At 61.3% G+C, this 22,864-nt stretch overlaps 2 protein-coding genes across 3 annotated transcripts; both read right to left on the minus strand.

Annotated features, from left to right (window-relative positions):
- Positions 1–34: 34 nt before the first annotated feature.
- TMEM184A (transmembrane protein 184A) lies at positions 35–7,883 on the minus strand. The gene is made up of 9 exons (XM_082671590.1): positions 7,654–7,883; positions 6,815–7,102; positions 4,107–4,272; positions 3,508–3,598; positions 3,326–3,401; positions 3,126–3,217; positions 2,201–2,370; positions 1,532–1,729; positions 35–804 (listed from the first exon to the last, which is right to left on the minus strand). The coding sequence occupies exons 2-9, from the start codon at positions 7,022–7,024 to the stop codon at positions 545–547; spliced, it is 1,263 nt and encodes a 420-aa protein (XP_082527716.1). The 5' UTR covers positions 7,025–7,102; positions 7,654–7,883; the 3' UTR covers positions 35–544.
- Positions 7,884–15,351: 7,468 nt separating this feature from the next.
- On the minus strand, positions 15,352–17,299 carry PSMG3 (proteasome assembly chaperone 3). 2 transcript variants are annotated; one of them, XM_082670369.1, is made up of 3 exons: positions 17,285–17,299; positions 16,400–16,637; positions 15,352–15,842 (listed from the first exon to the last, which is right to left on the minus strand). In XM_082670369.1, the coding sequence occupies exons 2-3, from the start codon at positions 16,613–16,615 to the stop codon at positions 15,690–15,692; spliced, it is 369 nt and encodes a 122-aa protein (XP_082526495.1). In that variant the 5' UTR covers positions 16,616–16,637; positions 17,285–17,299; the 3' UTR covers positions 15,352–15,689. The 2 variants fall into 2 exon arrangements, with proteins under 2 accessions (XP_082526495.1, XP_082526494.1); XM_082670368.1 differs by lacking the exon at positions 17,285–17,299 and adding an exon at positions 17,247–17,276.
- Positions 17,300–22,864: the final 5,565 nt, after the last annotated feature.

Raw genomic sequence — 22,864 nt, forward strand, 5'->3', positions numbered from 1 at the left:
AGCACTGACCCTGCAGGAACACAGGCCACTAGAGTCACTAGAAAACCCAGGCTGTTTATGCATAAATAAGTGCAGTTCACCGGGAAGCCGGAGCCCTCCACCCGTGGCCCCAGCCCCTCCCAGACGCCCAGCAGCCACACCGGCCCTTCCTCCACGGGGCCACCCCGCCTCCTGCACTCAGTGTGGAGCCCTCCTGCCTGTAAGGCCCGCAGCTCTGGGGTGCCCGGCCCTGCCCGGGAGCTGTCCATCCAGGGAGGCCACCCGAACCGATGGCCAGGTGAGCCCGTCAGGTCCCTGGGCTTGTCAGGTAGGCTCAGGTGCCCTCTTCTGAGGCCGAGGGCCCACCAGGCGATGGTGCGGCCCCGGGGCGCCTGGCAGGGCTACCAAGCGACCTGCTCCACTGGCCAAAGGTGGGATGGGCAGTGGGCTCCACGGGCCTAGCAGGAGGCTCCTAGGAGAGGCCTGACCTTTGGCAAGACGGTCGGTGGGTGAGGGGCCCTGTCCTTTCCCAGCGGCCTGGAGGCGGCTGCTGACCCCGGGGCCCCTACAGCTCCTCCGCGGGGATCAGCATCCTCTTCTCCATGTTGCGGCTCTTCCTGCCCCTGCTGGAGCCAACATCTGTGCCAGGGTGGGTGCTGGGCAAGGGGTCCCTGCCCTGGCCGGGTCCCGGGGCCTCGTGTGTGGCCTGCTGCGTGTACTGCTGGTAGGCGGGCGAGAAGTTGTGGATGGCGTCCTGCACGATGTCCTGCGGGCTCACGGTCTCCTTGAGGCCGCTGGAGATGCTCTGCATGGGTGCCGTGGGGGCTGGCGACAGGCAGCGGGTGGGCTGGGGTGCTCCCTGCGCCCCATCATCTTCCCCCATGCACCCGGACCCCAGGACCTGACCTGTTCCCCACCAGCCTCGGGGCTGCCTGGGCCAGGGCTCCTGCATCTCCAGGCCCTGGCTTCGGCCAGCAGAGGGTGACTCCTAGGACCCAGAATCCCAGCCCAACTTCTCCACCCCAGCCCAGCACTGGGGCTGTCCCAGCCCAGACCCCCTGCCAGAGGTGGCAGAGAGAGACCGCCGTGAGCTGGCCCCCATCCTCTCTCTGCCCTGGTGTGAACCCTTCACACCCTCGGCCACTCCAGGCTGAGCGGTCCAGGCTCAGGCCACCCCTACCCAAACGGGCCATTCTTTAGGGACACCAGCACCAGCCAGCCCTTGGCCTCTCTGGTCAGGCTGGTCCAGGCACCTGGGTATGGTTGCCGGAGCGCCCAGGCTCAGGCGCTGCGCCAACCCCCTATCACCGAGGGACCCTTGGGGGCCCAAACATCAGGTCCAGCCCATCTCACTCAGTGTTCAGCCCGCCTGCTCGCCGGCCTGCCTGGGCTCTTCCCCTGGACCACGTGCCGGTGAGGCACCTGTCTGGAGCTTGGGTCCTCCATGGGGCCATCTCCTTGCACATCAAGTCGACATTCCCAGGGCCCGTGGGCAAGACGGGGGACAGAGACATGGCGCTGGGGGGCCCGGGGCTGGCGGGGCCCCGGCTACCTGGCGAGCGCTCCTTCTTCTCCGAGTACACCTGGCAGGTGAAGGCGTAGCGCAGGGCGATGGAGGCAAAGAGCATCTCGATACAGATGATGAGGTTCTGGTAGCCGGCGGCTACCGTGCCGGCCCGCACACTGCTCCCATCGATGATCTGGGCCTCAGGGATGACCCCACACCGCTCCAGGATGGCCAGCAGCATCCCTGGGGGACGGTGATGGCCACTCAGGTGCCTGCCCCGGACAGGAGACTGGACTGCAGCCGCCCCCAGCCAGGAGTCCCCCTGAGGCTGGCCTCATGGGCTTGGCGGCGGTCTGCCGGGTCTGAGGTCCAGAGGGGCTGGGAGCCTCCAAAGCCGGGGCCTTGGCACAGCGGACGTCCAAGAACTCCCCGAGCGCCTGTCCTGACCTCTCCCTGGCCCCAGCCCTCACCGTCCCCTGAGAAGTGGGGTCTGGCGGTGCCCAGAGCCTGGCCCAGGGCCCGCTGAGGACAAGGCTCCACCGCCCCCGCATGGCCTCTCCCCCACACATTGGGCCAGACCTGCCGGGTGGGGAGCCCACCATCTCCCCCGTGCCGGGGGCTTGGTGGCCTCCCACTGAGAGGGCCGCCTGCTGAGCCGGCTACAGCTGGGGCATCTCTCTGGGCTCCAGCCCCTGCCTCGGGAGCCCCACCCACCCTGCCAGAAAGAGAGGAAGATGACGGCCTTGATGGTGAGGAACTTGAGGACAGGCTCAAAGGGCCGCAGGAGCTCCCTGGTGGCGAAGTAGAAGAGGAACAGGGCGTAGAGGGCCAGGCTCACGGAGGCGTTGTAGATGAGGGTGACGTAGAGGTAACCGCTGTGGATGCTGGGGGCCAGAGCCGGGGCCGGTGGTGAGGGTGGGCCCGCGCCCCCATGCCCTCCTCACCCTGCCAGCTGCGCCATTGGCCTGGGCCCCCAGCCTGGGCACCGGCAGTGGCTCAGACCTGGACCCTCCCTCCAGGGCCTGCAGATGGCACCCTAGGGGAGCGGCAGAGGAGCTGGTTGCAGGGAGTCGTCTCCAGGTCCTGCCCCCTTCCAGGCAAGAGCCCTGCTGCCCCTCCCCTCTCTACCCTCCCAGGCACGGGAACGGCCCCCACGTCGTGGACCCACCATCGTGCGTGGGCGCTTCGTGTGCATGTCAGCTGTATGAGCGTGTGCACATGCTCATTGTGTGTTCCCATGTGAGAGCACATGTGTCTGCACATGTGCATGTGTGTGAGGGTGAGTGCGCATGCGCGTGAGGAGTTCGTGTGGACCCAGGGCAGGGGCACGGGCCAGCGCAGAGCTTGGCTCTCTGGGCCCAAGCGCCCTTAAACCCACGCTCGCCCTCCAGTGGCCCTGCTGTGGGGTAGCGCCGGGGAAGGAGCCTATCGCTGCCTGGGCCGCGAAGCCCCGGAGCCCCCAGGGCATGTGTGTGACAAGGGTCTGTTTGCCACGGCCTTGCCCCCGGCCCTTTCCCAGGAGGAGGAGGGGGAGGGAATTTGGCCCCTGCTGAGCCCTCTGCTGAGCCCTGCCTACCTCCCCTGTGCCCCCCAGGCCGGGCCCGCCCACCCCTCCCTGCGCGCGCCAGCCCGGCCTCACTTGAAGTCCCCGTCGTGGTATTTGCCGAACGCCTGCAGGATGATGGTGACCAAGGCCATGATGGGCTTCACAATGCAGAACTGCAGTGTGGCCTGGGGGTGGGGGAGGAGAGTGAGGGGACGGGGGAGGGGCCGAGGACCCCCAGCACACTGGGCGGTCAGGGGCGGTCAGGGGGCGGCTGGGAAGGGCCGGGCACTCACCTGCTTACAGAAGCGCAGAAACCCGATGGAGTAGGACATGCCCCGAAGGCAGCAGGTGCCGTAGAAGCAGCTGGGCCTGGTGTGAGGGAGTCCCTGAGGTGTGTCCGAGGACACACCCCAGACTGGCCTGGCTGCCCACCCTGGGCGTAGGGGTGCCCGGCGGGCTCTGGGGAGATGCTCACCGGATGGGTTTTCCCCGAATCTCAGCCATGATGCCACTCTCACCCCCCAGGTACTGGAAACAGAGGCTCAGGAAGCTGTAAATGACAAAGGCTGCAGGACAGGGGTGTCGGCAGTGAGCCCGGGCGGTCCACGAGGGCACCCGGCCTGCACGAAGGCTCCCTGGCCGCTCAGCACTCCTTGGCGCCCATTGCCCAGAAGACAGCTGGGGTTCAGCTCGCGCAGCAGGACCCACTCCTCACGGGGGCTCCCGGCCGGGTTCTGGGACCACATGCCATCCCTGGTGGGGGTGGGGCCTGCAGCAGTCACGGCAGCTCTGACGCCCCCCACCCCATCTAGGGCCCATTCCATTCCACCCCCAGGCTCTGGGCAGGCCCAGCTGCAGTCTCGCCCCCAGCTTGGGAGCCTGGGAGTCTTGTATCGTGAGCACCACTAATCCCGACCGTCCTGCAGGGGCCTCGCTAAGCCAGACTCAGGCCTGGAGGGTGGGGCGCCCCGGGGCAGGCGGGGGGAGTGCAGGCGCCTGGGAGCCCCTCACTCGGCTCCGCCTGCCAGCCCAGCTTGGGGCCGCTCTGGGGCCCGGGGAGCTAGCTGTGCTCACCTTCGTAGCAATCCCGCACGGAGTCAAAGTAGACGTAGTGCTGGTGGCCCCCCAGGAGGAGAAGGCTGAGCCAGGAGTCGAAGGCGTAGATGGGGACGATGAAGAGCAGGCGGATGATGTAGCGCTGCTCATCGGGGACGGTGTAGGAGCGCAGGTGCAGGTAGATCTGGGGGGGCAAGGCAGGCCTGGGGACACGGCCCCCCACCGCCACGCGGGAGGAAGCAAGGCGGACCTCCCTGGGCCCTGCCCTTAGCGGACTCTGCGCTGGGAACGTGCATTCACTCACGCGCCCATTCATTCATTCATTCATTCAACGAGCATTTCCCCGGGGGCGGGGCATGGGCGGCAGTCACGGCCCCCTCGTGGGCATGACTGGTCTGGGGAGCAGTTTGGCATTTTGACACGGAGGCATTCAAAGGGCTGATACCCTTTGACCCTTTCTAGGGATTTATCCCACGGAACAGATTTATTCAGAAACAAAAGTAGGATTTGCGTTCAAGGACGTTCATGGTAGGGACGCACACGAGGCTGAGCGCGGCGGTGGGGCCCGTGACCGAGATGCAGCCGCGCAGAGGGCTGCCCTGCAGCCCCGAGTCGCCAGCGTGGGGAGACGCTCCGACAGAACGCAATCGGTCACATCAGGATGACAAACCGAGCAGGACGCAGGTGTGTGAAAAAGCAGGGTAAAAATGAAGGGAAAGACATCCCTGGACAAAAGGAAAAGATGGGTGGTTCTCATGTTCATCTGTATACCTTCTTAGATGGTCCACATTTTCTACGAGGACAAAAAAAAACAGTTACAGGGTCTTTGGAAGGAAGAGGCCCCGGGGAGCCAGCCAAACAGGTAGCTGGCTGTAGTCCCAAGCAACTCTGGGAGGCTTCCCGGAAGAGGTGCCATGAGAGGAGGTGGAGAGAGGGCAGGCAGAGGGCAGGCTGTGTGCAGAGACCCAGCTTCTCAGGGCCCAGCACGGGGAGTGGCGGGGGCAGCCTGGCGTCAGTCAGGCTCCTTATCAGCCACTCCCTCCCCAGCTGGTGCGGCGGGAGGGCACGGCCTGCGTGGCTATCAGGAGATGGACTTCTGCTCCTGGGCTGGCACTGCCTGGCTGAGGGCCTTGGCAAGCCGCTGTTCTCTCCGTCCTTGGTTCCCCGTCTTTAAAGTGAGGGTCCAGTCTCTCTGTCCCATTGAGCTCTGGATGGGTGGGGAGGGTGGGACTCCTCCATGGGAGTGCGGGTGGGGGCGGGGAGGAGGGTGGGGCCTGGGAAGTACCACCCACGGGGTCTCCATCAGCACTGTCCAGGCCGTGGGGCCCCAGGACGCTGGGCTCCAAACACACGTGCCCAGCTGGCACCCAGGATTACAAAAGGTCAGGGCAGGAGACAGAGGACCAAGCCAAGGCCCAGACTGTGGCTGGAACTGGCCCAGACCCAGGGCGTTGGGTGCCCGTCCCCCTTCCTGCTCCTTGTCCCACAAATCACAGCCGACACCAGACCTAAAGCCATTCTGCCACCAGGGAGGAAGGCATGGCTTCCCTGCAGAGGCAAATGCACCACCCTCCTGTCCGGTCTACCTGTCCAGATGCTCCAGGGCAGCTTGATAAGACTCAGGACAAATGCTGCCTCCTCCAGGAAGGCCTCCCGGATGGTCCCAACCTCTTCCGGCCGCTCTCAGCTGCACCCGGCCCACTAATACATTTGCCATGTCCCCCTTTTATTCTGGTTATTTGAGGCTACACCTGGACACGCACCACACAGCAGGCAGCTCTCACTGAGATGGTACCGCCCTGCCTTGGAGGCCTCTGGCCACCTGCTTCCCTGCCAGCCAGTCTCCTGGCTCACCCCTCCAACCCCGTCCCTATGGCAATGCCAGCCAAGTCATGCCAGCAGCTCTGCTCTCAGCTCCCCGCACGACAGCCTCCCCTGGCTCCAGCACCCCCGGGCTGAAAGCCAAACTCCCACATGATGCCGGAGGCCCCTCCTACAGGTCCCGGGTGCCTCCAGCCCAGGCAGCCCTCTCCCTCCCAGCTCTGCTCGTGTCTCTCTGGCGCAGTCCTGGGCTCCCGAGACCCTCCGCTGCCTGAGATGCTCGGGACCCCTCTGCCCAGCCCTGCACTCGGGCACCACCTCCTGTCACCCGCTCCCTGGCTCTCGCTGCCAGGCCTGGCACCGCTGCATCTCCCCAGCTCTGGGCCCCTCCAGCCAAGCTCTGACCCTGCTTCCACCCCCAGAGCCTGGTCTCAATCCTTACAGAGCCACGTCCCAGCCTCACCAGCTTTGCGGGGGTGCCACACCTCTGGAGGGGAAGGACCTTTCTGCTCCGGGCTACGTGAGCCTAGGAAAGACCGCGGCCTCTCCCAGCCTCAGTCTTCTCATCCGTGAAAGGGGACAGTACTGCTGACCTCAGTGAACAGGCTGAGGGGCCGACGAAATGCCCCGGGGGAAGGGCCCGGCACCTGGCTGGAGCTCTTCCCTCTGCCTGGAAGAGGCCGCCCACCTTCGGGCCCAGATCTCTCCCTCCCCTGCCCCCTCCCCTGGCCCGATGCTGCCTCCGCGAGCCCCTGGGCGCTGCCCCTCTGGCCCGAAGGCCTCCGAGGTCTGCACCCAGGCCATTGCGCTCGTGGACCCACAGCCCCAGTAGGGCCGGCCAGGGCCAGGCTGAGCTGTGGCTCACGGAGAGTGGTTCCCAAGGGAGCGCGCAGGGGAGGGCTCACCTGGTGGCCGGTGAGCACCAGGGCGGTCCACACAAAGACGCCCGAGATGCCACGGGCCAGCGCCGTGGTGAGGAAGAGCTGGGAGGTGCCCTGGGAGCTGTTCCCCACGCGGTCCACCTGCAGCCCGGTGGGCACGGCCAGCGGGGGGCTGGACTGCGGCCCGGTTGCCCACATCAGGGCGTCTCCCAGGAGCCCTGAGGCATTAGTCATCTGCAGAGGCGAGGGAGGACACAGACGGGGAGGAGGGAGGGCGAAGGTGCCCGCAGACGCCGGAAGCAGCCCCGGTGCCTGTGGGGGGAGAGAGTGGGCAGGGACGGCGAGGCTGTGCTGAGCGGGCATGCTGGGCTCGGCCACCATCCCTCCCGGGGGCGTTCTGGTCCAACCCTCCTGCCCTCTTGCCTGGGCTCTGGGCAGCCCTCTGTGTGCAGAGACCCAGGTCCAAGGCCCGGGCCTGGGCGCCCTCTTCCCTGGGGTCAGCCACCTGGGTGCAGACACCAGCTGCCTGACTGTGTCCCGGGGCGATCGGTCCCCACCTCTGGTGTCCCGGGCTTGTGGGGAGCCTGCTTTTCAGGGGCCAAAGACATCTGAGAAAGTCGGGGGGCCCCTGGTGCCCTGCCTACCAGGGGTGGAGTCCGGGAAGCAGGCCAGACGGGGTGGGGAGGCGCCCTGCACCCACAGGGCCTGCCCGAGCGTCTGGTGCCCAGCTCGGCCAGGGCCCCCGGCCACCCCAAGCCCGCTTGCTAGCCCTGGGCGCCCTGTTCCTCAGCTGCTCGTAACCCACCGGGGTGCCGGGCGCCTCCCCCCTCCCTCCAGACCTGGTCACAGGGTCCGGCACCTACCTCTCAGGCAGGAAGATCCTGGGCCAGTCCTGGGAGGCCCGGCCTCCAGGGAAGCCTGGCTGGTCATTTGTGTGGCCACATGGCCCCCACGGGCGGCCCCCGCGGGGCTGGGACCAGGCTGCCTTCCGGAGGCTGGGCCAGGCCTGGGGACAGGCGGCCGGCACTCCACTCCCGTTGGCCCACCCGAGCCTCCGAGCCTCCGGCTGCGGGGAGGTGCTGGGCGGAGGGGAGGAGTGGAGGGCTGTCCCCTCCCCCTTTGACACTCTATCCCTCCCCCGGCTCTTTGCTCAAGGCAGCTGGCTCCCAGGAACCCGCCTGCGCCAGGTGCCCTCACCTGCCTGCGCCAGAAGGCCAGGCAGCTGCTGCCTGGGCCTGAGCTGGGGGAGGGGTCTGTGTGCGTAATGGGTACGGGCTTCCAGCTGGGGTGATGAAAGTTCTGGAAGGAGACAGAGGTGGCAGTTGCATGCCATCGAGGGTATATTAAGTGCCCCTCTGAAACGGGTAAATTTATCATGAGAATTTCCCCTTGGTTAGAAAGGCCCCCGGCCCCAGGAGGTGCATTGGAAGCATTTCTGGTTTTCTCTGCCAGGGGGTGGGGGGAGGGGAGGAGGGGGTGGGGGTGAGTCACAGACAGGCCACTGGGCCTGCCCTGTGGTCAGCCCTGGGCCAGTGGGAAGGGCTCACCCCCCTGGGCCCTTGGAGGCGCCGGCAGGGTGGGGGGCCTCAGCCGTCTACCACCCTGGGGACTAAGTGCCCACACGGTCCCATCCTTGGCGCCGCCTGACCCTCCCTGCGGCCCTGGATCGTGGGGTCAAGGGGTGGGAGTCAGGGACTCCCACGTGTCCAGGGTACAGGAGGGTCCGGGGGGAGGCTGCCAGCCCCTCGGACACACCACCCCGTTCCCCCACCCCTCCGCCCACGCTGCCCCCCGGGGGGTCCCCCAGACTCGCCCTGAGGCCCCATCCTGACTCAGGTAGAGCCCCGGGACCTGGCCCGGCTCCCCTCATGGCCTCCTCCGGTGCCGACTCTCCACCTGCCGTCTCGGGTGTCACCTCCTCTCTCTCTTCACCTCTTCAACTTCCACAGGCGCGTCGGGAACCCCGCGCCTTGCCTAGCCCACGCCCTGGACACTGGTGTCCCGCGTGGGCTCCCACTTGGCCCGGCAGGGCTGGCCGGCGTGGTCTGGCCCTTCTCCAGCGGACATGAGTTCCTGCAAGCCCCGCACCCGCCCCCGAGCCCCGCGTGCCCATGGCGCCCGGACCTGCGGCGCTGCCGCTCGGCTGCATTTTATAAACCCGGGGCTCCCCTTCCTTCTCTGGCTTCCTGACCCGGTCGCTCCAGAGGCAGCCCCTGCTCTCTGGCCACCTGGGCACGCCCCTTCGCCTCGCTGGGTCTCTGCTTTCTCGTCAGCAAAGGTGAGTTTAGGGTCTGCCAGCCCCTGCCTGGGGTATGGCATGCAGGTCCCTGCAATCCCTGGAGACCCGGGACAGCACCCCCTTGCCTTCCCCCTAGCCCCAGACCCCAGACCCCGAGCAGGGCCACATGCCAGGCACAGCCGGGAGCCACAGGGCCCCCGGGGTGGGTAAGGCGTGCTTCACCGGCTTAGAGGGCACGACTGACACGGGTACCGGGTCTGGGGGAGCAAGGGACTTGGCACCCCGGTCCCAGGAGGGGCCGGGGAGAGGCTGACCCTGCGGCCTCCCATGGGGCTCTCTGGCCGAACGAGGCCCCACCCCTGGCGGCTGCTCTCACAGCCAGCAGCCACTCGGGAGAGGCGGCCTGGCCGGCCTGGCCTGATTTCCCTGCCTGGGGCTGGACGCTGACCAAGCCTCTCGCAGGACAGACCTGCCGCCCAGACGCGGGCGGCTGACGCCTCTGACCGCTGTTTACCGTGACCAGGTGACTGGGGCCCTGGGCAGCTCCCGGCTCAGCTGTGGGGTGGCCGAGGAGCCTCGGGCCAGTCACAGACCTCAACACCCCCCTCCCCACGCCTGCCCTTCACCCCAGGGACCTAATGGCCTCATTGTGGCACCGAACCTCCTTCCGGGCTCCCCCGCTGTGCCAGCCCCCCTTCTAGGCCGGCCTGCCATTTCCAGTGGCACACGGCTCTCTCCCACGGGGGACAGGCTCTCCCCTCCTGCCTTCCCTGAGCCAGGCCCTTCCAGCTCTGAGCTGCCCACTCTGGGCTCCAGAGACGGGGCTGGAGGACAGGGTGGTGGGAGGCGTCCTGACACGCCCCCTTCCCCAGGCCAGCCCACCAGGGAGTGGCAGATGGGATTTGGCCCTGGGCTTTGGTGGCGGCCCACACAATGGCCACTGACTCAGCTAATGCCACCACAGCCTGGGCCGGGGTGACTGCAGAGGCCCCCAGCACACCCCTGCAGCCTGGGGACCCTGGAGCCACTCCGCCCCTTTCTCTGGGCCTCAGGGGCCGGGGGGCTGAGGGTCCTTCCAGCCCTAGTTTGGGGGCAATTTGGGAAGCTGTACCTCCCCGTGTCCAAGGTGCTGGCCCCTCTGGGCAGGGCACCGGGCCCCCAAAGCCGGGCAGGAGCAGGGCCCTGGGTCCGACACGAGGGCTGGGACCCTGGCCTGGCCTCTCACCGTGTCTGTGACTTAGGGCCAACCGTGGGCCTCTCTGAGCGTCAGTTTCCGCGGGTGACGGCCGGCCGTGTGCAGCAGGTCAGCCCTGGTAAGAGCGGGGACTCGGGAGGCTTTGCCCACTCCTCTCACAGGCTGCTGGCGCTGGGGGCTGGGCGCGGGGTCCCGCCAGCCTCGGGCACTTGGGTGGTCTCCCTCTACTTCTGGGCTGCCGGGCCAACCAGCCCTGCCCTGCAGCCCAGCGGGACCCACCTGGGGCCTCGGAGGCTTCTCTCTTCACCCCGTAGGCCTCCCGTCCTCTGTCCTGCCCAGGCCAGGCCGAGCCCCTCCCCAGGCCTGTTGCCTTGGTCCCCAGGGAGAGCCTGTGACTGCCCAGGGCCTGTCCGTACCTGCCCGCTGCCCCAGAGCGAGCTGCCCCAGCCCTGGGGGGCACCCTTCCGTGAGGACCTGGGGCGGGGGTGCCGACCTGGGCCTGGCCCTGCTGGGCTGGCCTGTGACCCTTTCTGGTCACCAGGTGGCATCCTGGGGCCTGGCAGGCGGCAGGGCCTCTGGGGTAGAGATGGGGTGGGGACGGAGCAGCTGTGAGTCTCAGAATTTCAGGGTGTGGGCGCTTCTCTCCAGGGGTGCACGGGGCCCCAGGCTGGACACCACACCTCTCTCATGGCTGTGCGTGCACACACACACACGTGTACACACAGGCACACACACGCACAGCTCACCTCCCTGGTGGCTCCCTTGGCCATCTGGCCAGACCCCAGGTCTGTCGCAGGTCTCCAGGCCTGAGGGGGCGACCAGGGTTGTCCGGCCCCGCCACCAGGCCTCCAGGTCTCTGCCGTCCCTCCTCACAGCAGCCTGGGTCAGTCTGATACGATTGCTACTGGCAAAGCGCTGGCCTTGTCCCAGACCCAGAAAACCCCTCCCTGCTGCCCGCCCCACCCGCCCTGCCAGGCCAGCCCTACCTGCCCGGGTAGCCCGGCCACACCCTCCACCATGCCCTGCCCAGATTCGGGACCAGCCGTCCCTCCCCGCACTGTCCAGCTGGCTGTCGAGTCTCCGACACCCAGGCGTGCATCTTTCCTGGACCACTGACCGGGTGTAGCTCTGGCTGCTTCATCTCCCTGGCCCATCTGTGTAGGTGGGGGGGCTCCCACGCCCACTTCAGAGGTGCAACGAGGGTTAAACAGGGTGATGCAGCATCCGCCGCGCGTGGAGCTGGGATGTCCACCCCCCACCCGCCCCGTTCACGCTGCTCCGTTTTCCTTTCTCTGGTCCCTTCGCCCCTTGATGCCCCACATCGGGGAGGGCCCTCCTGACTGTTCGCTCCCCCACCTCCCCCGTGCTCCGGCGCCCCCCGTCTTCCCACAGTCCTTCTGGAATTTACGAGTCCCCACACAAGACCGGGGCTCCCCTCTGCTTCTGGCTGTGATTGCAGGGCCTCGACGACAACGCCCATGCCTGCTCTGAATTCGTTCTGATCCCGGCCATCACTCTCGTCAGCTACCCGGCACCTGCTCCTGACGTCCAATTTCACTGCAAGGCGCAACGCCAGTTTATCCAGCTGGGCCCCGCGGTCACTGCCTTATTCCGCGGGTTATTTGTCATAATTGGTTCAGGTGGATCCAGGGCTCTGTCAAACCCTGGATAAGCTGCTCAGACTGGTAACCATGGGCGGCCGCCCTCCTGGCCTCTCTTGACCGCCGAAGGTGCCCACTGGCCTGCCCCTGACTCTGAACTGTATCCACAGGCCCATGTCCACTTAGGAAAAGGGAGCTAGAGGGAAGGGAACTTGGGGTTCTCTACTTGTAGCTCAGCAGGAAACCGTGTCGGGTGAATCATACCGCGTTGGTCCAAGGGCACGGCCTTGAAAAAGGGAAACTCATCCACCAGTCCAGGCCGCAGGGGCTGGCAAATCAGCCCCACGTTCACTATTTACGTTTGGCCATAAATTGCTGGAAGTTGTAATTACAGTTTGATCGCTGGGCAAGCACCATATGCAGCCTTTCCATCTAGAGGAATAACGATTCCCACAAAGCCGACGGCTCTGCCTGCGGAAACTGCGGCTTTCTCGGCCTCTTTACCGGAGAATGTATCTCTCCTCCTGAATTACAGCACCTGGGAGCAGAGCAACGCGGAAAGCAAAGGGCCAAATGCCTTTTCATACGAGTCACGTGCCTTGATTTATAAGGCAGAGCAGAGCAGTGAGGCGCTGGCTTCAGTGACGGAAGCCTTTGGTCTCAGCCCGTATTCTGTAATAGCTGCCAGACAGCCTCGGGCAGCTGCCAGTAAGTGCTCCTCGGGAAGGCGCTGGGGACCCTGGTTTCAATTATACGTCAGTTGCCCCACCATGTTCCGGGCGGGCAACCGTGGGACTGCGCAAATGACAGGGGTTCAGGTGTGTTTGCATCCTGGGGCCACCACTGATCACCTGGGGGTCTGGGCGACCCGCCCTGTCCTGCTGAGCCTCGACTTTCTCCACGGCCTACCTGCCTCTTAAGGGCAGTCATGAGGACTAGATGGCGTGTGCACTGCCAGGGCCTGGCTCGCAGGAGGCCCCCGCACGGAGGCTGAATCAGAGCCAGGCAGAAGCACCGAGGCAAGCCTGCCTGCAGCGTGGACAAGGCGGTTGGCCCACGCCTCAGAGAGAAAGGGGTCCAAAATGAGTGTCAGCGAGGGCCCGGGTGGCGGGTGACCGGCGTGGACTCCAGGCTCTCCGCCCACGTGAAATCCCAGACCCGCTGCTCGGTGGCAGCCACGCCTCAGTTTCCTCATCTGACATGTAGACGAGAGCAGCGGCCTCGCGGGGTCGTCGTGAGGATTAAACGCGCTACCACGACTGCGTGAAGGGCTGACCCCAGACCTCACCAACAGGCAGTGTGGGCCAGTCCTGTCGTTGTGCACTTAGGGGCCAAATCAGAAAACTACAGCTGTGAATATGAACTTAGCCCCAAGCTGGAGCCCGGCCCACGGTTCAGGTTCCCCGCTGGTTAAGCGAGAGAAGCATGTTTCCACGGACAGACACATCTGATTGTTAGATGAGGGGTGGGCCTAATTACAGGCTGATTCTGAGCGAGGAGGCTCCGGCCCGGTTGTGCTCCAGTGTCATCGGACAGTGCCCTGCCCTTGCCCCTGGCCCAGGTGCCGGTTCTCCAGGGGTTGCCTGCCCACTGGACCTGCTGACGCCCCGCACATCTCCTTTACTCCAGTGCCTGTGTCCCCACACCTGCTATGAACTGTGTCGCCTTTGGGGTCCTCACACGTGGATGGACAGGGCCTTCCCTTCTTCTCCAGTTGGTCAGCTGCTTTCTGGCTTTTAAAACTAGTGTCCGTCCAGGCCCTCCCAGTGCAGATGCCAGGTGGGATCTTCTCAGGAGAGACTGGACTGAGAGCAAGCAGGGAGGGAGGTGCAAGGCTGTGGAGACGTCACACCGCAGTCCCTGAGCCGGATTTGGCCACCAAGGAGCCCTGTGTCTCCTGGGGTGGGTCTGCCTGTTTCCCTCAGTCGGGGGTCGGGCCCTGGGCCCCTCAGGCTCCCCGCACAGGAGCCCGCAAGGTGCCGAGCCTGCTCGGGCATCAGCGCCCGCTCTGGGAAGTCTGGCGGATCCCCGCGTGCGACTCCCTGGCCCTTCTGATGCTGAGGCCGCCTGGTCACCGCGTGAGCCTGGTGTGCACCTGTGGATTTACCCGACTGTCCCCAGAGGGGACGTGAGCTCTACAGGCTGATGGTCCCCCTCGGGAGGCTGCTGAAGGAATGAGCCCTTGAAGACAGCTTTCCTCCGTCCCACCTTCAACAAACTCACTAAGTTCTTTTCAAGTTGGACCAGCAGTGCAGCCTCTCCCATCACCTGTCCTCAGCAGGGGTTTCTAAAATCAGACTCAGGGGCTTCCCTGGTGGCGCAGTGGTTGAGAGTCCGCCTGCCGATGCAGGGGACGCGGGTTCGTGCCCCGGTCCGGGAAGATCCCACATGCTGCGGAGCGGCTGGGCCCGTGAGCCATGGGAGAGGCCACAACAGTGAGAGGCCTGCGTACCGCAAAATAAATAAATAAATAAATAAATAAATAAATAAAATCAGACTCAGGATTCCAGAGGCTTTTGGTTCCAAGAAAACCAAATTAAAACATCCCTTTCTGATCTCATAAACACTCGGATCCACCCCCGGTGTTCCCCGGAAGGGCATCCTGGCTGCCCACTCCGTTTCAGGATCCCAGCTGGTCTCTGCTTCCAGACCCCGGCTCTCACCTCAACTCTCCTGCTGCCCCTCTTCTCTCACGAGACTAAGAGTCAAACGGCACAAAGATTTACCGGTCTGGTCTCTAGTACGACCAGTGACTCAGGTCACCACATCTGGAGGGATGAGGGAGCCCAGGTGGGTCCCAGGCCTGGGCACCTACAGGCCGTCTTCTGTGGCAGACACGCTGTCCTGAAGGCAAGCCTCGCCTCGCGCTTCCACCAACCCTTGGGGTATCTCCAAAGGGCAAACCCAGCCTGACTTGGAAGCCTTCAGTAGCTCCTCGCAGCTCAGGATCAAGTCCCAAGGGCTCAGCAAACACAGAAGGCCCTGGCCACCTGTCCCCAGCCCTCGGGCTTCACGTTCAGCCGGCCCCCAACACCCTACAATCTGTGCTTCTCCCGCCCCCTGGCCTTTGCTAGAAACACCCTCCTCCCGCGTCAGGATCCCCTTGCTACAGAGCCTTCCCTGGGCAGCGGGGCCCTCCCCAGCTGACCCTGTGCCCGTGGGGTGACGCACGTCTGCCCCCAGCCTTCAAGGACGTGGCTCCGGAGGCCAGGGTACCAGCACACAGTGAGAACTCGAGCAGCGTCTGTGGAACGGAAGGCTCAGAGAAGTCACGGGCAGAGGGGCAGGATGAGAGTGCGAGCAGAGCCGGATGCCGGGAGCCGAGCGTTCACCCAGCAGGTTCTCTTCCCCGCTGTGGCTCACCACAGTGAGCGTACACTGTGCCTGAAGGGTTCTCTTCCCCGCTGTGGCTCACTACAGTGAACGTACACTGTGCCTGAAGGGCTCTCTGCCCCGCTGTGGCTCACCACAGTGAACGTACCCGTGTGCCTGAAGTTTGGCAGCGTTGTTAAGGACAGCGTTTTGGGATATACACATTTATTTTTAATAAAAAAAAATTTCCCCCAACAATTCGTCTGCACACTGAGGGCCATGACTCGTTCCGCCAATTCTCAAACATGTGCAACTGTGTGGACCCAGGGAGGACCGCTTACAACGCCCCAGGACACATTCCACGTCCTCCCTCCACAGGTGACGTCAGCCCCCAAACGAAAGTCGGCCCGAGACGTGCATGTTTCTTCCAGCTTCAAGGACCAAAACCAGATAAAGGCACTCCTTCTGACTGAGGGAGGGTCTTCAAATCCTTGAGAGGGCGTCTGAGTTGCCACGTGGCCCTGCTGGACAGCAGGGGTGGTTACTCCGCGGTCACCACACCTGGCATGTCCGGATCTCCTCTTTCAAGGCCGTCACCCCCTCCATGCTCTTGTCCTTTACGGCTAGGGCGAGAAGGACTGCTCTGTTTCCAGCTTCCTGAGACACAAACGCCACCAGATTCTTTGCGAAGACGTGGATGAGAGGCTGGCGAAGGCAAGGAGAGACCACTTTAACTGCAAGAAACCTGTTTTCTTCTTAATGCCTTCACCGAGTACCCCTGAGGGACCCAGAAGGGCTTCCCACACCACCATTAAAGCACCACCCGGTAAGTCCAGCGCGACAGCGATTCAGAGTCAACAAGACTCTCCAGACACTCCAGTCATAAACACACTGCTAAGGAGCATCATTAGATCTGTCTCCTCAGTGCTTTCTGGCTCCTGTCTCTTCCGGCTATTTTTACTCTGGAAGGACCCATGTGGGTCCGCAGAGGGAAACCCTGTCAAATGTCACAGGTGATCTTTCCTGAGCGGAGTAGGCACTCACCACCATAACGTGCTATGACAGGGTCAGAATGAGGGAAGGCCTACATTACAGAATCAGCTCGTCCGGGAACAGCAGCCCCCAAGGGCAGGCGGATGCCCTCAAGTGCACGGAGGCTGCGGAAAATGCTGTCCTGGGCTGGAGGCAGGTCTCGCCTACCAGATGCTCCACATCCGTACAGACAAATTACAGGCACGGGGAGCCCTTCCCAACCACTTTACCTCGTCCTGCCCGAGAAGGACTTTAGTGGTCAGCACGGGCTTGCCGACGTCACTGGTCACATTGCTGGGTTCCAGGGAGACCAGGGTACCCATCTTCCCGAACTGGGTCACCACCACCAGGATGTGAGTGCTGAAGGCTGTACAGACCACCTGGGTGGGGACCCCACACACCACTGCAGTCTTCTCTTTCGATATCACCAATGGCTTACCTTCCATAGCTGGGACTGCTCGATGGCGCCTTCAGTTTACGTTAAAAAGATAGAAAAAAAAAAAGAGTCAATCGATCAATGGCAGGTAGCCCTGAGGCTCCAAGAATAAGCAATATTGGGCATTAAAACAGAAACACAAGTAGGCCCATTCAAAAGCCTGTGCCTCTTCATCCATACAGGCTTCATTCGCCCGGAACTTTCTGGATCCCTTAACTAGACACGTATAAACAGACAGGCGGGATGTCAAAATACACTTTCGCCTCAGGAGGCAGGTGAGAACTCCCCTTCCCCACGCGTCGGCCCCCGCCGTCCTGCATCACTGTGACCCCCACCGCATCCCAACGGCTCTCATTTGAGTCTTGGGGGCCTCAGTCGTGCCATCGCGCGGGGGTGGGGGTGGGGGGAGTAAGCGCCGCAGGTGCAGAAACCCGGCGGAGCGGGTGGCGGCGTCCGCGTCACCCCTCTAGTCCGCACACTGAGGTTTCGTTTTCTGCGTTTGGGGAAACCATCGGCCCCATGGGAGAAGCAGCACCCACCCCCCCCCCCCCCACCAAGGCGGAGGGTAGAGGGCGGCTGGAGCCGCCCGGGGCCAGTGGGGACGCCCACCCCCTCCTCCCCCGTCCGGCCCTGCCAGATACCCAGCAGCCCCGCCGCCCGCCACGCAGCCCGCACTCACCGCGCCACGCCCGGAAGTGACGCACATGGGCAATGCGGGCCCGCCCCCCAGCAAACCCCGCCCTTCGAGCCGCAGGCCTGCGCGCTCGCTCCACCGCCCCCCGGAAGTGCAGCCTCAAGTCTTCCGGTCCCGCCGGCCGGCGGCTTCCGGTCCCATCGGCGGCTTCCGGGCCCTGGGCAGCGGGCTTCGGTGCTGCTGGGCAGGGACGGGCTCGGCGCCGTGTCAGCGGGCAGGACCTGCACCCCCCCCCCCAACCTGCAGGCCTCGGCTCCTCGGTTCCAGGCCCTCAGTCGAGGGGCCTGGGGCTTCCCCAGAAGGGGGTCCTCGGGCCTTCCTGCCGGGGACCCTGCAGCTCTTTGGTTGGGGAACCTCAGGAATGGGGTCTCGGGCCCCTTGGCCGTGGGCTCCAGGACCCTCACAGAAGCACAGGGAGCTGAGAGAGAAAAGCAGGGCCGGAGGGCAGTTAAAGCGCTGAAAACATTCCACTCAGGACCGTTGACATAGGGCACAAGAGACCTCAGTCATCCCCGAATACCGTGTGGACTGAAAAAACAATGCACCACCTAAAAGTTGAGAGTTACGTTTTATTCGGTGGACAAGACTGAGGACTTAAGCCCGGGACACAGCACCTCAGATAACTCAGGGACTGTTCCGAAGAGGTAAGGGAGGACCCAGGGTACTTAGGGGCTTTGACAACAAACACCAGGTAGTCGGAACGTCAGAAGATGCTGTGCATTACAGAAAACCAGACACCTCGAGTTAAGGGATTTAGTGCTTTTCTGTGTATGGGAAGATGCCAGAGTCTGGGCTCACTGAGATCATTCCTTTGATGTGCACCTCAGCTGTCTGGGGCCAGTATCCTTTGCTTTCCACCCTGAGGAGTCCCCTCAGGGTGCAACGTCCGTGGGCTGTGACGGGATGGCTTGTAGGTTGCAACATCCTTTGTTTACTGTTATGGCAGATGACATTTTTCACTTAAAACCGCAGGGGCCGGTGGGAATTTACAGCCAAGGAGCAGCGTTAGTTAGGTCAGTGGGTGGGAAATTACTAAGAGGAAACATCAGGGGGTTGGGGGTTTCTAGCCAAGGAAACCTAGCAGGATTCTCGCTGAAGGTAGGCCTGGGCGGTATCAGACCACCTGGGGGTCGGTGGGGGATGAGGAACCGACCAGACCTGGGGGGGAGGGTATCAGATATGGAGGATGGCGGGGGCAGTTCTTGCTAAAATTGGAAAATGCAGAAGTCCAAAAAGGGGAGGCCTGGTTGAAAAAGAGTTTGGTGTAGGAGAGAATCTTTGTCAGCGTCATAACAAAGGCTTTTTAAGCACTCTAGGCAGTGCCAGGGGCTTCTGCCCTCGGAAGCCCATCTGGGATATCCTCCCATGTCCAAGGGCAAAATAAGAATAGGTGACATTTATTTGGCACTTAGTATGTGCCAGGCGTTGTTCTAAGTGCTTTCTTTTTTTTTTAAATTTATTTATTTAATTTATTTATATTTGGGGCTGCGTTGGGGCTGCGTTGGGTCTCCGTTGCTGCGCGCGGGCTTTCTCTAGTTGCGGTGAGCGGGGGCTACTCTTTGTTGCAGTGTGCGGGCTTCTCATTGCAGTGGCTTCTCTTGTTGCAGAGCACGGGCTCTAGACATGTGGGCTTCGGTAGTTGTGGCTCGCGGGCTCTAGAGCGCAGGCTCAGTAGTTGTGGCTCACGGGTTCTAGAGCAGAGGCTCAGTAGTTGTGGCGCACGGGCTTAGTTGCTCCGCGGCATGTGGGATCTTCCTGGACCAGGGCTCAAACCTGTGTCCCCTGCACTGGCAGGCGGATTCTTAACCACTGCACCACCAGGGAAGCCCCTAAGTGCTTTCTCTATAGTAACTCATTTAACCTTAACATCCCCATTAAGTAGAGTTGTTATTATCCCGGTTTTATAGACAAGATGTTCAGGTTCAAAGAACTTGCCCAAGGTCACAAAGCTGATAAGGGCTGGATCTGGGCTTCGGACCTTTACCCTTAATTACTGGTCTCTCAACGCAGCTCCGGGTAAAGGGGAAGACGAGGGACAGTGCTGCCCTGTAGCAGGATGATTTCTGGTTCCTCCCAGGGATTCAGAGAGCCCCCCAGCCCCCCGCATATCTTCCCTTTCTCCACGCTGGAAGTGGTATTGGCAGGGTGGGGAGTCTTGCCTGATACTGCAGTAATTTGAGCCTTGAGACTCTTCCTGAGGGGATGAACACCCTTCAAAACCGCACACCCAGAAGGCTTTCTCTCCCGCTCCCTGACAGGCCTGTCAGGGCACATTCTACCCCACCCCCAGCCTGGTCTGTCCATATCACTTAACCCCTTAGGAAGCTTTGGGACCCCTCATGTCCTTACCGCCTTTTCTCATGATGTAATTAAGTCAAGTGAAGCATGTTCATTCCACAATGATTTCTGGTGGCCTAAAAGAAAAAGGCAAGTCTACAAAACATTATCAAAATAGACATAAAAACCAAGAGGAAACTTGTTTTTTGAGCTTTCTTGCAGCCAGTTCACAGTGGGAAAGGTTATGAGTTTCGTGGTTCCAATACTCAAAAAGGAAGAAACATATCAATTTCTCAGGAGAGTCTAATTTTTTGTTGGTTCTAAATTTAAACACACATCCACCCCCCCACACACCCCAAAAGCCAATTGCCAATGTATTGCCATGTGAAACCTCTAAAAGGTTCATTTACTTTTATTCACCAATTCATGCATTCTCTCTCTCTAGGCAGATTGGTACAAGAAATCTGACCCTCCCCACACCAAAAACAAAAACAAAAAAAACCCTAAGTCTGAAATAAGCTCATCACTTTTATAAAAGAGATGTTGGAAGAACAAAGTGGATGATGTTTTGATGACACTGGCTGTTTTTTGGTCTAGATCTTCGATAAAGACTAAGTTTGGAGGAAACGAGGTGCGAAGGCTGTCCTCGGGTGAGGTGGTGGCAGTCCGGGGAGGAGGCTTCTTGGTGGCCTAAGTGGATGTGTGGGCAGAGCTTACACACTTACAGTAGTGGAGCAGGTGCTCACTGCCTGCCACTGACCATTCTCCAGTGCAAGATGGAAATCAGACTGGAAAGGAAGGTCCCTTAAGTGAATTCACTTAAAATGGGAATCAAATAGCAATGATGTCAATGGTGGGGCAAAAGATTTTGAGAATTTATCGTGAGAAAGGAAAAACGGGGGGAATATCTTGCATTTGTCTTGTATTCAAGGAAACTTAGGTTCTGAATGCAATTATAAGTTAATTTGTAGAACCGACAAGGAATTAATCAAGTGTTGATTTGGCAGGCTCGTAATTTTTCCAACAAATTGTGTGATGGCTCTCCACATTCTCCTTCACATCGTGTGATTTTCTCAGGTGCGTTATGAAGAAAGAGGATCAGTTGCGCTAAAATATGCAAGAGCGCCTTCCACTTCCCCAAGAGCCTCTCTCTGATATTCGAGTCACTTCTTGTGGGAGCAGCAGCCTGTCATTACCTTGTCACATTCGTGGTCCTCAGCTGCACGGCCAGGCCCTCCCACTCTTGCCAGTTGCTTTGGGCTAGATCTGAACATCCCTCAGTATTATTCCATTTATGGACTTTCTGAAATCTTGCATCTTCCATAAGATTTACAATTCGACTTGATTTGTACTTCCACAGCCTCACAACATGATTCCCAGGCCTTTCAGTGTTGGGTGTGTGTGTGTGTGTGTGAGAGAGAGAGAGAGAGAGAGAGCGAGAGAGAGATTCTGGAGCGATACAGGGAGGGGTGTTGGAGTGGAGCCCAGTTATGTAAATGGTCAATTCATTCGTGAAACTCTCTGTGCTATGAGAATATCTGTTTTCCCCTGCAGCCTCCTGACTGCAGGTACCCAGGTAGCCAAAACTTGGACCAAAAGGACCTCCTGGGTAGCACAGTCTCGGAATGGGTAAGGCTTTGCCGGGGTTTGCCTGAGTCTCGTAGAGGCAACATCCTTCTAAGTTTTTGTGAGACACGGTAATAGGTGGAACCACTTTATTTTTTAAATTTAAAATAATTTTTTAGCCGCGCCTTGAGGCCTGCGGGATCTTAGTTCCCCAACCAGGGCCTGAACCCAGGGCCTGAACCCAGGGCCACGGCAGTGAAAGCACCGAGTCCTAACCACTGGACTGCCAGGGAAGTCCCAGAACCACTTTATTTATATAAATTAATAATCACTGTCACTTCTCTTGGCCGGTATTTTAAGAGGCGCTGGGTAGCAGTTGTCGGGGATTACATTTGTGATGCAGGCCTGAGACACAGCCATCAGATATTTTTGACATTTAGATTATAGATATTTTGGAATGAGTGAGGGAAGCTGTATCCGTACGATTTTTTCAAGTGTAGGTGACAGACACAGATGTGAAACCGTCTTCTGCCCCAGAAGGAGCACAGATGGGCTTTTCTGTGGGCTGAAAAGACCCAGAGAGTCGCGTGATGTCTTTCTCCGCCTCTCAGCTGTGCGGGCGTGTGGGCCCTACTCTCAGACGGGCTGCCCCCCGGTAGAACCAACAGCCTCCACACCGCAGGAGCTGTCCCTTCCCCATATACCCAGTGACAGTCCCAGGATTGAATCTCCCTAGACCAACCTGGGTCGCGTGCCTGTCCTTGAACCAATCACTGTTTAAAAAAAAAGTTACTGTTGGGAATTCCCTGGCCGTCCAGTGGCTAGGACTCGTCGCTTTCACTGCTGTGGGTTCAGTCGCTGGTCGGAGAACTAAGGTCCTGCAAGCCGTGCAATGCGGCCAAAAAAAGAAAAAAGTTAATGTAAAAGCAACTTCCCATGCATCTGGGAGTTTAAAAAATAATTCTAAATAATGTATGTCAAAGAAGAAATCGTAAGTGGAAAGTACCAAATATTTAGACCTCCCCACTGGAAACCACTCGTCTACTTTCTGTTCCTACGGCTTTGCCTGTCCTGGGCATTTCCTATAAACGGGCTCACCCTCTGTGGCCTTTCATTTCGGCTTCTCTCCCTCAGCCTTCGAGGTTCATCTATGTTGTGGCCTGTGTCAGTGCTTCGTTCCTTTTGGAGAAACCCATTCTTGCTTGTTCAGTAATGGGGAGGATTAAATGACATCCCATTTGCAAAAGGGCCTCGTTTAGGGCCTGGCACATACAGCGCGCTTGATAGAGTCTCCTTCCGTTCGTGGGTTGTTGGAATCCACTGGCAGTGCCCCACGCACAGGCCCTCGTGTGATCAGTGGCTCCAGCCTCTCCACGCCCAGGCTTTTGCAAGGAGCAGAAAGACCAGGAGGGCGATGTAAACCCACCTGCCCAGTCCCCTAACCGTTAGGGCTGTGCGGTCCTTAATGCCACCATCCCGTCTCTGGAGAAAGGCTGTGATGATACCGAAGCTGGGTCTTTCTGTGACAGGATGTAAATTCCTAAGCCGGCACGAGAGCTGCAGAGGCAGCGAGGCCCAGCACGGCGACCGGGGTCAGCCTCAGGGCTGTCTGCAGATCTCCCTCAGCTCGGCAGCCCTGTGGCCAAGGGCAGAGAGTCTTGGTGCTTGTGGACCCTGGTTGCTACCCCCAGCCTCGCCACTGGCCTTCCTCTGCCCCCAGCG

Source organism: Grampus griseus, assembly GCF_964374135.1.
Source record: "Grampus griseus genome assembly, chromosome: 14".
NCBI lineage: Eukaryota > Metazoa > Chordata > Mammalia > Artiodactyla > Delphinidae > Grampus > Grampus griseus.